Source organism: Leptopilina heterotoma, unplaced genomic scaffold (genome assembly GCF_015476425.1).
Source record: "Leptopilina heterotoma isolate Lh14 unplaced genomic scaffold, ASM1547642v1 Lhet_92, whole genome shotgun sequence".
NCBI classification, from domain to species: Eukaryota; Metazoa; Arthropoda; class Insecta; order Hymenoptera; family Figitidae; genus Leptopilina; species Leptopilina heterotoma.
The window spans coordinates 836362-852433 of record NW_025111199.1 but is presented as its reverse complement, the minus strand read 5'-3'; the positions used below and the strand labels follow the sequence as shown (position 1 = coordinate 852433).

The 16072-nt window shown below is 24.6% G+C and overlaps 1 protein-coding gene across 5 annotated transcripts in view; it reads right to left on the bottom strand.

The window, feature by feature from the left end:
* The window catches only part of LOC122512037 (four and a half LIM domains protein 2), a 279184-nt gene that overhangs the window by 4734 nt on the left and 258378 nt on the right, over positions 1 to 16072 (bottom strand). For 4 of the 5 annotated variants that reach the window (XM_043627648.1, XM_043627647.1, XM_043627651.1 and 1 more), the window contains 2 exons: positions 15358 to 15558; positions 12293 to 12467 (listed from right to left, as the gene is read on the bottom strand). In XM_043627648.1, coding sequence (XP_043483583.1) covers positions 12293 to 12467; positions 15358 to 15558 — 376 coding nt within the window. The remainder of the gene's footprint in view (positions 1 to 12292; positions 12468 to 15357; positions 15559 to 16072) is intronic. The other variant, XM_043627649.1, reaches the window with a different exon arrangement.

The window sequence follows — 16072 nt, the reverse complement described above, 5'->3', positions numbered from 1 at the left end:
TTTTTTTAAATAAACTTTTTTAAATTAACTTAGTATCTAAAGACCAATATAGAGATGGTTCTGAAATTCGTGAAAACAATTATCCGTCAAAATAGAAATTCTGAAATTTAAAAATTTTGCTGGTTTAAAATTGCGTAAGTTAAAAATTCTTCTAACTAAAAATTCGTTTAAATAAAAAATTTTCTAATTAAAAAATAGGTTAAATGAAAATTCCCATAATTGAAAATTCAGTTAAAACAAAAATTCTGTACAATGAAAATTTCACAAAAAGGAAATTTTGTCAATTAAAATTCTAACAGCGGAAAATTCTAACAAATGACCTTTGTGGGTTTTAACAACTAGATATTTACGCCAAATATCCAGTTCTATCTACGAAGTAGTTTTTAATAAATACTCAACGAAGCATTTTATAGAAATTTATCTTTTTATTTCTTAAGACTTAAAGTTCTTTGAATTTCAAAATCAGGAAGAACAGCATCTTTAAAATAAATTATGACATGAGTGCGTAAAGTGTGTATAGACAGATTTAAAAACATGTGTCATAGAAAATTGTTTACAATTCACTAAATACATTTAAACTTCAAAAAATAGAAACTTTTTGTTAAATATAATTACTTTTTATGAATTTTTTTCAAACTGTTTAGAGTTTATTTAAATTAATTATTTAATCTTTAATACATTACTTTTAGTATGATAAAATATTTCTAAATTAAACTTTAATAAAACTTCTCCTTCTTTGATTTTTTTGAATAACCCTAAAATGAAATTAAATTACAATATTACTTTGAGATATAAAATAATTAATTAATAATAAAAAATTATGGAAAATTAAAATGAATCATTTTTTGTAAAAAAAATATTTATTAGAAAGTAAAATAAAAATGATTTACTAAGTTAAAAATAGTTGTAAAATTTACTTATTCTTAAATTAAATATATGTACTTATATATAAGAGTGACAATTTGAAACAAAATTCCATAAATGAACGTGCTTAAAAATAAGATTGTGACCATGCTTCTTCTTTCCAATAAGGTTAGACAACATTATAAGTGCCTTTATATATCCAACTCATCTACATACATATATAGACATTTAATGGTAACCTGTCTCTGCCCACGTCTTATAACCAATTGGTGTTAACCTTAAGCAAATTTTCCAAACAGCTCGCCTTCATAACTTGCTTAAATGCGTTTAAGCAAGTCGATTTTTACAATTAAAAATTTAGTGAATAAACTTAATATAATTAATCATTTTAGATAATTTGATACAACTTACTAACCCAAATTTTAATATTTGATGAGTAATTCAAACTGCTATAAATTTTTTTATTTTTAATTAAATTTTTTATTATTATTATTATATTGTAGTTATTAATTATTATAATAATATATTTATTACCTATTATTTATTTTTAATTATTAAATAAATTTATTTTTTATTTTTACAGTTAATATATTTTATTTTAATAAAAATTTTCTGTTTTTCTGAACACAAAGTTTTCAAGTTATTTATGTATTTAATAAAAATCTTAAAGTTGTTTTTATTTCTTATAAAAAAGTCGATTGAAACTGATTAAAAACTGTTGTTTTCATTTATATTTCATAAGCTTGTCTATACATTTAATCCAAATTGAGTTTTTAATCGTTTTTATTTATTCTGAATTGTTCAAAAATTCATTTTGAAATGAAAATTGATGAAAATAATAAAAAAATAACTATTGAAATAATTAATAATAATAATAATTTTTAAAAAGTATCAAAAAGAGGTTTAATACTGAGGGAAAGTAGTAATAAAGCAGTTATCGAAAAAATAAATTTGATGACTCAATTTTTTCGTAATTTCTAAATTAAATCACATTCAAATGTAGAATAATTTTTTTCAATAAATATTTTATTACCAATCTATTTTTCTACAGGAATTAAAATTTTAAAACATTTTAATTTAAAAATCTACTGAAAAATTAATTATTATCTAAAATTTTAACTAAAATTTTAACTAAAATTCAATTTAAAATCAATTCTTATTAGAAAGTTATACGAGAATTGAATTATTTAAATACAAAACAAACAATTTTTTAATAATTGAATATTTCTTAAAATTGCATTCTTATAAGGAACGAGGAAATTCATTAAAATTAAACCAAAAATAATTGGATTTTTCTAAAGAGTTGATAACAATTTTAAAAAATAATTCAAGTCTATCTACAAATTTTATTAAACTTTTTGAAAAGTTATTAATCACCGTCAAGAAATTTCATTCAAATTTTATTAAAAATAATTAAATTTTTCCAAAGAATTTTTAAACTTATGAAAATAATAAATTGAATTCTTGATAAGAATTTTAACAAAACTTTTTTTAAATAATTTAATTCCTTTAAGAAATTTTATTGAAATAGAAAATATTGAAAATAATTGAATTTCGTCAAATTTTTGAAATTAAATAAACTTCTACGAAATATTTCATTGAAATTTTTTGAAAATAATTAAATTGTTATGAAGAATTTCATTAAAGTTTTTTAAAATAATTAAAATCATTCAAGAAATTCAATTATAAAAATGTTTTGAAAATAATTATTAAATACTAATAAACAAATTATGTTCAAGTTTGTAAAATAATTAAATTCTTGAGAAGAATTTTTAAAAAGTTTTTCAGAATAATTGCATTTTTCGAGGGATTTATTAAAAATTTTATTAAAAATAATTGAATTCCTGAGAAAATGTTTACTCTACATAAAAATAATTGATTTTTTGCGAAGAATTTTATAAACATTTTTTAAATACTTGATTTTTTCGACGAATTTTATGAAAATTGTGTTTTAAATAATTGAATTAAGGTAAAAATTGTATTATTTGTGAAAATACCACACGTTTACAATTTTTTGCTACTTTGAACAATTGTTACTGAAAATCGAAATATTATGATAATGAATTTGAAGTCAGATTTTAAAAATTCAAATGTCGGATCCAATATGGCGGACGAAAAATATTTAACATCTAACGGATTTGCTTGAAACTTATGACTCGTGGATTTTTGGGGTTGCTGATTACGAATTTGAAGTCAGATTTTTAAAATTAAAAATGTTGGATCCAATATGTTGGTCAAAAAAGTAAATGTAACATGTTTCAAGCAAATGCTATCGATTTTTAATTTTTCCTGCCATATTGGATCCGCTATTTTGAAATTTTACGAGTTAGAGAAACTATAACGACATATTCGAATTCAACGGAAAAAATACTTTAAAAAATGTTCATACTTTTTCTGGTCCAAAAATTGAATCAAATTTGTTTTCATGTGTACTTGAATGTTTGCATAGAATTTTATTAATTTTTTTTTTAAATAATTGAATTCTTTTGGTAAATTTTTTATTAAAATAGTAAATATTGAAAATAATTGAATTTCGAAAAATTTTTTGAAAATAATTGAATCGTTTGAAAGAATTTTATTAAAATTTTAGAGAATAATTTGTTTATTCAAATAGTACCAGATTGTAAAAAAATAGTAAATAGTAGCCTCGAATTATTAAAAACAATGGAAAATGATTAATGACAATTTATATCTGAATTGAAATAAGTTGTGTGAAAACAATTAAGAACGATAGAAGTTTCAATATTGTTTCCAATCGCAATTAATCGATTTCTTATAAGGAATCATTGTTATGAAGTTGCCATGAATATAACAGATGCATTCAAAAGTGATCACTAGTTGGAAATTTATATCGAACTCGATAAAACCGGTTAAAAATTCTTATTTAGATCTAATTTTCCACTAGATTTAAAAAATTGAAAAAATTCTTCATTTAATATAAACAACTTGTTTATTATTAAATAAATATTTATTTTTATCAAATTAATGTTTATTTATAACAATTAATTGGTATTTACTTCAAATAAAATTTACTTCCTAAAATTATTGGTGCAAATACTATTCGCATATAATATTTTTCCAATATGAATTATTTATGACATTTATGTAATATAAATAAAATTAACTTAATTCAAGTGAATATTTATTTGATAATAGACTATAGTAAAATTGATTATTTAAATCAAATAAATTATTTTTCCAGTGTAGTATTAGAGGAGATGTTGATGAAAAAAATATACTGACAAAAAATTTGATTTCCTTTTTTATATCATCTTACATATATGCTAAATTTATAATTTCTCAACAAAATAAATTTACCTGGTTCTGCTTTTTTGCAATCTCGTAATTTGCAATCCCTACCTAAGGTGCACCGAAATTTTGGATCACCATTTATTGGTATTGTACTAATTACACCATAATCATCATTTTCTTCGACTTTCTTAATTCGTTCTTTACTAATTTTTAACGTTTGTTTATCTTTTACTGTTCTAGATGAACAATCACTAAGAGCACCTTTATCCATTTTTTTCGCTAGTGGAACAAGTCTTTCAAAAATGTCTATATAATTTCATTAAATGAAACTATATTTTTCAAACCACATGTGTTTCAAATATCACGTATGTAAAAACTAATTTTAAATATTTCAATTTACATCTTTCGCTTCTTTCATCTAAATGATGGAAAAATTTAATTCTTCAATATTGCTAAAATTTTAATATTAAAAAAATAACATAAATTACTAATTTTAAATTAAATTTTTTAAATTTTTAAAATGTTATACAGATTTTGTATTTAGAAAATTTTTAATGACTTATTTTATAATAACTTGTTTTTCAGCTTTAATTTTAATTTTTGATAAAATAAATATAATTTCATTTTTATTTTCAAAATAACTCTTATTTTAAGCTGATAAATAGCACTGATAAAATAAAACTCACAATAAATGACTTTTACATTTTATATTTTTTAATAATCAACAATTTTGTCAAGATTATAGAAACGAAAATGTATACTACGCAAAATATATATTTATTCGAAAGGAATAAAACTGGCTGTTATATGTTGTCAGACGAAGTGTGCACTGTGTCAAAAACCGTCACGCATGTATTTCAGTCAAAGCTTTGCAAGACACTGAAAGGACACTGTTATTCGTTTGAGTTGAAGTAACCAAGAGACGGAAGTATGTCGATGTCTAAAAGGCGAGCAAGCATATATATTAAGAGTTTTTCATGACACATTCGAATATCAAATTTCTTAAATGATGCATAGTTATTTATATTTTTGATTAATATGGGATAAATTATTTTAAAATTTAATGTAACAAAATAAATTCAAATTTTTCAGTGGACTACTGCAATATGGTTTACTTCTATAATATAAAATACTATAAAATTTGGAAAACTTATTTTTTTAAAAAATTAAGCTTAAATTAAAACTGTAATTAAAATTATAATTATATTAAATACCCGGTATTTCAAAATATTTTACTTTTATTATTTTTTCTCAAGTTAATTTTCTTCTATAAAAAGTTAATTGTATATCTTTTACAACTTTTAAAAATAAAAAGTTTTTCACTTTCGCAGAAACTACTATCTATTTTAAAATCTTTACTGAGAAAAAAATTAAAAGACAAAATACTGTTTTAAAAATAAATCCTACTTGCAAATGTTGAAAGTTAGTATGCGAGCAATTGGAAAGAACTTGTATATATATATATATATATATATATATATATATATATATATATATATATATATATATATATATATATATATATATATATATATATATATATATATATATATATATTATAATGTACAATATTATTCTGTAATCAAATATTATGAAATGTAAGTCATTATCATATTTTATTTTCAAAATGTTAACTTTTATTTATAATTTTTTCAATTGTATTGCAAATTAAGAAATAATAATAATAAATAAAATATTAAAAAATAAAAACAAAGAATATTTATTATTATTATTATTATTATTATTATTATTTGTATTAAATAATACGAGAAATTAATACAGAATCTCTCTGTGAGAATTTATGTAACAGCTAAAATTATTTCATCTCCGAAAATTTTTAAACATGTCTCCAATAGGACTTCTATAAGAAAACTACATTTTTATGAATTTTTTTTATCTATTGAAAATTTTAAAAAATAGTGTCACAAAGTATAATATTTTTTCTATCATATTTAAAAAAATTTTAGACCTCAGTTTTACATATAATAAAAACATTTAAACTTTATCTTCAGTTGTAGGTTAAAATTAGTTCCTGATGATTTTTGATATGTTTGTATATTAAAAATATCCTATAAAAAATTTTAATGCACATTAAAACAAAGATGAGAATCTTACGTTCACGTTTCCCATAATAAATTATAAAAAGGAGGAACAATATTGCATTGATAAATAAATAATAAAATTTTACATTAACTCGAGTAGAAATTCAATTTCATCTCCAATGCAATGCATTGTTTTTTTATTGTTACTTTAAAAACAAATTTTTTTAATTTTTAATTTTTTTTAAATTTTTTTTAAATTTTCTTTTTGAAATTTAATGAAAATTCTTTATTGTAGAAAAAATAATTATAATTTTTCTAACCGTTTTTCTTTAAATTTAAAAAAATAAGAATTATTTGAACAACTCGTGTACTCTCTAAAATTGAATTAGTAAAAATGTTTAATAATTAATAAATATTAATAAATAATAATTTCTACTAATTAATTAGTAAAATTTACTAATTTAAAATTAAAAAGTCAGTCACTAATTCAAACTAGTAAACCTTGTTACTAAATCAATTTTAAAGAGTAGAAATCGCCAAGTTAATTATTTCTATCAACAACTTGAATATATATTTTTTATTAAATAATTAAACTTTCGTGTACCACAAACAATCCTCGTAATAAGATTAATTATAAATTTTTTTTAACTTTATTTTTTAATGTATTTCAATAAAATTTGATAAAATTTTCAATTGTTTCAATTCTTTAAAATTATTTTCGGAAACAGAATTATTTTTAACAAATTTTAATTAAATTTTTTCAAGAAACAAAGTACCACGCACAAAATACATATAAATTGGATCCCAGTCGATTTTTTTGAAAATGCGTAGAAAAGTAGTTTTTTGAGTCAGAAAAAAGATTCCTAATTGAAAAATAAAAAATAGACTGGGATCCAATTTGTATGTATTTTGTGAGTGGTCCTTTTTCTGAATTTGTAAATTAAATTATTTAAAATTTCAATACTTTTTGTTAATCAAAAATTTAAAAACTTATTTCTTATTTATTTTTCAAAACCTTTTGAAATTTAATTATTTCTAAAAATTGCAACTGTAATTCTTCCAAAATTCAATTACTTTTTTTAGAATTTTTAAAGAAAAATAATTATTAATAATTTTTTAAAATAAAATTTTTATTATTTTTATACTTTTGCTTCCCTTAAATTTTCAAAGAATTTAATTTAAAAATCTTTTAAAATTTAATTAATTAATTAATTAATTTTTAAAAATCAATTTCTATCAGAATTCAACTATACGAGAATTGAATTATTTAAATAGAATAATTATATTTATAGATAATTTTTAACGATGGAAAAGTAAAATTCTTTAAAATGTAAAATTCATTTTAATAAAATTTTACAAAATTTTTAATTTTTTAAAATTTGTTTTCTTGAATTTAAGTATATGTTCAAAAAATTTTAATTACCATTTTTCAAAAGCCTAATTTTTTCAAAATTTCCAATTTAAATTCCAAATTAAATATATCTTTTAATCATTGTTATAAAGTAAATTAATATTTAATTCGTATTTTTATTTTTGTTTTCTGTATTTTTTATTTTTATTTTTATTTTCTGTATTATTTTGTAGACTTCACCACTTGTCCGAATGTATTCGTGTAAAAAATTTGTTTACATACTATTCCAATATTTAATTATAAACTTATTGTTTTTTATTTACTTAAAATTTCGAAATTCTTCCAAAATTTAATTATTGTTTTAGTATTTTGTGAATAATATTATTCAAAACTTCTAATTTTTTAAAGAAGCTAATAAATTAATAATTTTTGTGTTAAAGTTTTTTTAATCGATTATGGGAAGAGTAGTAAATGAAACACTTGTATCACTTGTGTTTTATTTACTACTCTTCCCATAATAATTGATTAAAAAAACTTTAACAAATTACAACAACGGAAGAAAATAAACGATTATTACTATTAATAATTTTTTATATTCAAATATTATTATACTTTTACAGCAATTAGAATTTCAAAGATTTAAGTTTACAAGCATTTTTAAATTTAATTATTTCTGAAGAATCCTGCTTTAACACTTCTAATTATTTTCTAATGTTTTAACTAAAATTCTTTTTTAAATCAATTCTTACGAGAATTCAATTGTTTGAATACAAAAATAAATAATTAATTATTTTTAAGAATTGCCACTGTACTTCTTTATTGAATTTTTGAAATTTGTTTAAAATTTTTTTACTTCACTTATTTTATTATTTAAAAATTAACTGTCAAACTTTTGACATAACATTTCTAACTATAAAACAATTTAGAATAAAAAAACGCTAACTTTACGTGAAAACAGATTATCTCGATTATTATTATATAATAATTAAATATATAAGAAAAGTTAATGGAATATTTCAAGAATAACATGAGGTGTAATATTTGTATAGTTTACTAAAAAATATTTTTTAATTGTGTCCTAATGTGAAAAAAAATTTATGTTTCATCTCCGAATATATTTGGTATTAAAATATGCAAATTATTCATTTTTAAAGAGTTATTTTATTTTGAATTACGTGAATAATATTAGCGTGTATTTTTGATTGAAAAACTCGCTAATCAAATGAAAATAATAAATTGGAGCAACAAAGTCAATTTTCTTTAACGAAAAAGAAAATTTAATGCATTTTTAACAATTAGTTTTACGGCACTTAAATAATTAATTAATAATAAATTAATTTTGCTTTAACTTTTTCCACCTTTATTAAGTTCTTATTTTTGAGTATGAAATAAAGTATTTTCAATAGAAAGAACCATTTAATTAAAAAAAAATAAATTAAAAAATCAAAGTTCAAAAGTAGCCCTCTTAGTAAAATCACCCATTTGCTAATAGTAATTGAATTTATTATAAATTTTTTTATTTTATGTAAAATAATTTTTGCAAGTATTTCTTTCTTATGTTAAATTATATGTATATTGTTTCTCTTTTTAAAAATATTAAGTCAATCTATTCGCATTAAAGCAAAAATTAAGATTTATTGTAAAGCAAATAAGTTAAATTTACACACTGAGGGAAAGAGTTTTTATTTTAAATGCTTGAAAAGTTTTTTAATTTAAAAAACTGTGAAGTTTTCTACAATAGGAAATAATTAATCAAAAGATCAGGGTGTAAATTGAGGTAAAGTGTAACAAAGGTAATTTATAGAAAAGTCGATTTCTCGTAACCTATGAACTTTAGCAAATTTTCAAAGTCTTAGATTGATTACTTTCTTGATACGCTATATGGTTCAAATTAAGTCGGTGAGCTTAGATAATCATTTCACGTGTATAATTAAGCTTTAAACGGCATAGTAATTTAGTTTTTTTTCACTGTTATCTATAATAGTGTAATTTTAGAAATCATCAAATATTTCTCAAATTTCCGTGTAAAAACATTTTTAAATTTAGCAACAGTTTAAAATACAAATAACAGTAGTTAACATTGTTTGGCAAATTTCATTTTCTGTTCTTTGTTCATATGAATTTTTTTCTTTTATTAAAACAGTAGAATGTTAAAAATATGAAATAAGCATAATTATTATTATTATTAGATTAGTAAATCGTGTAATTAAACTATTAGATATAAAAAGTTTAATAGAAAAAATTTTTAAATAATTGAAGAATCTATTTTAACAAATGGTTGTCTAATGCATAATATATTAAATAAAGATATAATTATTTAATCTCGAATAATTCAAAAAATCCATTAACAATAACAATATTATTACAATTATTTAATTACCATATGTTAAAGATTTAGCAAATGTTTAAAAAACGAAAATTAAAAAATTGGGAAATATCTATCAAGTGTTTTAAGACAACGTGAACTATTTTTCTACTACAAAATTAAAAAAGTATGAGCCCACATAGCACCTAAAAGGCCGTAGCAGTATAAGCATGTAAAAAGTGCCCCCTCTTGGATTGGGTCCATATTTAGAGAATAATTTTGACCTATTATGAGACTTATTGTCACAAAGTTTCAACTCGAAAAAAAATTTTGCTTTTGAGTTATACAATTTTTTTGAAAAATTCAAAAAAATTCAAAAATTTTTTTTCCCTCCAAAATGGCTGAACCGATTTTCATGAAACAATTTTTTTTGTACAATACAATATAAACAGTTGATAAAAAAAATTGTCGACCAAATTCAAACAAAAAAAGTCAGTATAAAGTCAGTAAAAAAAAATTTTTTTTTAAATTTTTTTTTGCACCACCGCAATTTTTTTTGCATAAGATAATAGTCATTTCAAAAGTAACATATAATTTTTGCAAGATGATTGAAAGGGTACTTCATACTTTAAAAAATAAAAAACCAATTTTTGGCCCCTAAATAGTACATATAAACGAGGGGCCAACATTTTTAAAAATTAAATTAAAAATTAATTAATACTTAAATTAAATTTCTAAACAGTTGATAATATATGCCTGTTTTTTGTAAATATTGATATTTTAGTCAACTTTTCAAAAAAATTTACAAAAAAAAAAATTTTTTCTTGAAGTTTTTTCTACATTGGCATATTTTTTAAAAATTGTAGAAAAAATTTGAATTTTACTTAGATTTAAGTTTTATCTTTAACTTAAGACCAAAAGAATTTAAAAATCCTATTCGGTTCGTGAGATCCCAATATACATATATATAGAAAATATCTACTGCTTTGATTCAAAAATAATATTTGTTTGAATAATTGTGTTTAATTCAAATATATTTTCTGTTTTGGTTAAAAAAAAATATGTTTAAAAATGTTATGTTTGATCTAAAGTTAAATGTTGATTAGAAATAATTTAAAATCAACCATAAATTATGTTTGAATTGAATATAATTATTTCTATAAATGAACCAAAAAATATGTTTGAATTATACTTAAATTTGTTTGACTGTATAGCAAAGATATTTTAAGTTTGATTTAAACAAAAATTTTTTTAATCAAATAAATCGTTTTCTCAGTGTATTTACAAAAAAATTGTGTTTTCAAGATTGACATGTTTTTGGGCCGTGTGCGTGCAGCCGTACCGGTAATTCCCAACGGTACATAGTGTACGTCCATTTACTTTTTTAATAAATCTTGTACATACTAAAAAATCAATATATACAATAAACAGGCATATATTATTAACTTTTTTAGAAATTTAATTTAAGTATTAATTAATTTTTAATTTAATTTTAAAAAATGTTGGCCCCTCGTTTATATGTACTATTTAGGGGCCAAAAATTGGTTTTTTATTTTTTAAAGTATGAAGTACCCTTTCAAACATCTTGCAAAAAATATATGTTACTTTTGAAATGACTATTATCTTATGTAAAAAAATGGCGGTGGTGTAAAAAAATTTTCAATAAAAAAAAAATGTTTTTTTAAAAAAATTAAAAAAAATTTTTTTTTTACTGACTTTATACTGACTTTTTTTGTTTGAATTTGGTCGACAATTTTTTTTTATCAACTGTTTATATTGTATTGTACAAAAAAAATTGTTTCATAAAAATCGGTTCAGCCATTTTGGAGAAAAAAAAAATTTTTGAATTTTTTTGAATTTTTCAAAAAAATTGTATAACTCAAAAGCAAAATTTTTTTTCGAGTTGAAACTTGGTGAAAATAAGTCTCATAATAGGTCAAATTTATTCCCTAAATATGGACCTAATCCAAGAGGGGGCACTTTTTACATGCTTATACTGCTACGGCCTTTCCTGAAAGTTGAAATTATCTTAACTGTAACCTTCTGAATCTTTACTCTCGAAGCTCATGAAACTTAAAATAAATCTTTAAATGTCCGCAGTTTTTCAATCTTGAGCTCAAAACTTGACTCAACATTGCGTGGTTAAAATTAATTTCTTAAAAAAAATTAAAAGTTTTTTAAAACTTTTTTTAAATTTTCATTAAACATACTCTTTTTGTTAAAAAATTCACTTAAATTTTCATGCAATGTTTAGTCATCTTTTGCGCAAAACATTGAAAAACTACGGACATTTAAATATTTATTTTAATTTTCATGAGCTCCGGGACTAAAGATTTTGAAGGTTGCAGTCAAGTTAATTTCAACTTTCAGGAAATTTTACTTAAATATTGTTGTGTTTCTGTACTGTATAAATGAATGGTTCATCCACTGGACGTTGATGAATTTTTTTGATAATATTAAATTAAAAATTTTTCTTACCAGCTCTAAAGATTTCACCGCAGCCATCGCAGCGACTAGCAAATTGGGCATCATAACAGTTTCCGCAATAGATTTTATCTACCTTGCTTCCAAATTGCTTATCAACCAAGGATACTCTGCACTTATTACACAAAAAGCATGCTTCATGCCAATGTTTATCCTTATAAGAGAGATCCTAAAAATAAGTCATAAATTTAGTAAATGCATTGTTATGAAGTAGTCTGCATTATATATTTCCACATACAGGATGTGGCAAAAGAATGGTACCCCTTAAATATTTCTTAAAATATGTATTTTGGTGCAAAATGTTTTGAGACAAAAGTTGTTGGGCTTAAAAAGATGTATTAACTGGTGAAATAAGTGAACGTGCCCAGGGACTCATATGGAACTTATGAATAAAAAGGTAAATTTTTAAATGCTTATATTAAGAAATCTTGAAGGGTTTACATACATTAAATTTACATTTCTTTGTGATAGCAAAAGTGTATAAATTTCGATATAATTAAATTACAAAAAGCGCCTTAGTGGGTCCTGCCATAAGCTACATAAACCTTAATAAGTATATTTTAAACTAAGAATTATTTTCTAATGACTCTTTAGTGTTCATACGCCCTATGGGCTCTGAAAAATCCCACAATAGAATCGAAACTCGTCTGGAAATGCTGTAGCATACTGAATGAGTTGGGTTTAGTAAATAAACTCTAATTGATCTGGGCACCGAGTCACTCAGGAATCAAGGGTAATAAAAGGGTAGACGTCTTGGCAAAAACTGGTTCCAAGACGGCATTGATAATAATAGCCACAGGAGCTAGAATCAGACATTCTAGCTGGGGCTAAACAATCATTGACCCTGAACAAGTTAGCAATTTATCGATAGAAGATATACTGGACTTCTGGAGGAAAACAGGACTCTGAATAAGTTGCATTGAAACGAGCAAACTGGAGTTTGGTACAATAGGTATTAACCTAAGTGCCTACTTTTCTACTTATCCGAGAACAATGTTCCTTCAATGACCGACAATAAACGAATGCTTCTCACATGGTCGCTAGTCAGCCAAAATGGTCAGCTGAGACTCATGTGCTCTTCATTAATCTCACGACTACCTTTTGACTAGTTCATCCGCTTTATCATTACCAATGAATCCACTGAGACCAGGGACCAAAAGAAGAGTAACGCGGTCAATTTCAGCAAGTCTGTTGAGTCCTTCATGGCAATCACAGATCAGCTGTGATGTGGTTACATAGCGTTTCAAGGAAAAAATCGCTGCCTTGCTATGCGAAAGGATAAAATACTTTTATCCTGATAAATTTCTAGGGCCTCAACAACAACATAGAATGTCGTCATAATTTCGCGAAGAAGATGTCCAGATTTCTCAAAACGGGACATCAGACTTCCCTCAAGGGATTTCAGAGTTCTCAAACCGTGGGTTTACAGGAGAATCGCAATTAATATTTTTTTGGGTACCCAGGTGCGATTTTTTGGTCGGCCCATAGTTGTTCCCAACTTTTACAAAGTCGGTCCAACTTCTCGTGCCAGAGGTTGGGCCAACCATACAGATGATAACGGTTCACCGTCTAATGACGACGATGGTTGGCCCGACAACTCATAAGGAAGTTGGCCCAACTTACAATGCATATGTTGTGCCAACTATACATTTCAATGGTTGGTCCAAAGACTGACGCCAAAGTTTGCACAACTTTAGATGCGTAAGTTGGGCCATCCACAATTTTCAAAGTTTGGCCAACTTCAACAGCCAAAGGTAAAAAATTATTAAAATACTAAATTATTTAAACAATTAACACGTTATTATTAGCGGGAACATCAGATATAACCTTTACCTACACTGAGAGACCTTTGGGTCAGCATCAGACTTTCGATAGGCTGCTACTGACCATTTTGGTGGTACGCTACAGGACTATACTTTTGGGTTGCTGCGGTACAATTTTGGGCGCGTGACAGTCCAAAAGTTGATTAGCTGCAAACCAATGACGGCATCCCCACTAATTCGGTGAGCTTCTCACCGTGCGCGCTAAAACCATAGTGGAGCTGCTATCTCATACGTTGTTCCGCTGCAGTCCAAAAGGTCTCTCAGTGTATTATTATTAAACACAATCTTATACATACATTTTCGAAAATATCTAACGCTCGCTGGGATCGAACCCCTAACCTAACGCACCGAAGACTTATACACTGACCACTACGCTACGCTCACATGGGAGTGCATAACGCAAAATGTATATTAAAGCTGCAACAGTCGGGCCAACCGTGGCCCAGAGTTCGGACGACCAAGAAAGTTTAAGTCATTTAAACTGCGTTTGACAAAGTTTTGCCAACCGCTGGTCCAACCGTGGCCCAGAGTTCGGCCGATCAAAATAATGTAAGTCAATTAAACTGCGTTTCTCAAAGTTTTGCCAACCGTTGGGCCAACCGAGGCCCAGAGTTCGGCCGACTATGAAAAATTAAGTCAATTTAACTTCGTTTCTTGAGTTTTGCCTACTGTTGGGCCAACCGTGGCCCAGAGTTCGGCCGACCAAGAAAGTTTAAGTCATTTAAACTGCAATTCACAGAGTTTTGACAACCGTCGGGCCAACCGTGGCCCAGAGTTCGGCCGACCAAAAAACTATAAGTCAATTATACTGCTTTTCTTGAGTTTTGCCAACCGTCGGGCCAACCGTGGCCCAGAGTTCGGCCGACCGAAACTGAAAGTCTTTTAAACTACGTTTGGATGAGTTGTGCCAACCTTTGTCGCCAAAGTTGGCCCGACGGTTGGTTAAACTCTGCATGTAATGGTTGGCTTGCAAAGTCGGGCCAACTGTGGGCACTAGTACTTGCCAAAGTTGGGCAATCTCTGGCAACCAAAACTTTGCTTGCCAAAGTTAGGCCAACCTTGGGCCAACCTTCAAACTCTGGCGGCCAACCTAAATTCGCACCTGGGTAGTTTAAAGTTCCGTGATTCACTTAGTGCAGGTTCTTGGAAATTTGCCTTTCCAAAGATAAATGATAATTATCAAAGTTTTGTAGTTATTAATAATAATTGTACTCTTTTAAGTTTTATATAATTTACCTTTGAATCAATTCCAATAATCTTGTTACATTCCTCGCAACCGTTTGCAAAAACGCTTTCGTAACACTTTATGCAGTAAGGATGTTCATCTCTTAAGACATATCGTTGTCCTGTTAGTGATTCATCGCATTGCCAGCAGCAAAAGTGTCCACTATGCCAGTCTTTATTCATTGCCTTCGTATAATCATCACTGAAAATCAACTAAAACATAATTTCAAAATTAGATAAATATTTAGATACTGCAAAAATGTTACTTAATATAATACAAAATATGAGGATTTAATGTACATATGAAGCTGTTATACAGTAGTAAATATTAAACGTATATAATTATATGGTAATGAAAAAAGTTCGATTCTTTTGTAGAGTGGACAATTTCCATTCGATTTAAAAGTAAGTCCTATTCAACTGCTATAAATTTAATGTACCTTTAACTTTTAAAAGATATCATCTGAGGTTGATTTTGAATCATTTTTTTCAGTGCGTCAGAGAAAAAAGTTTTGGTAAGCCGAGCTATCTATTTTTCTCAACACCAAAAATGGTGGATTTCTAATAAGATTAAATTAGATTGAAACATGTTATTTGGCATTTTCGGAATCATTGAATACGAATTTGAGGTCAAATTATTAAATTTTTAAAACAATTCCAATCCAATGCTGGGTTTCTTAAAGTTTATAGAATTTGGTTTATATTAAACTTGATTTATTGTTATGAA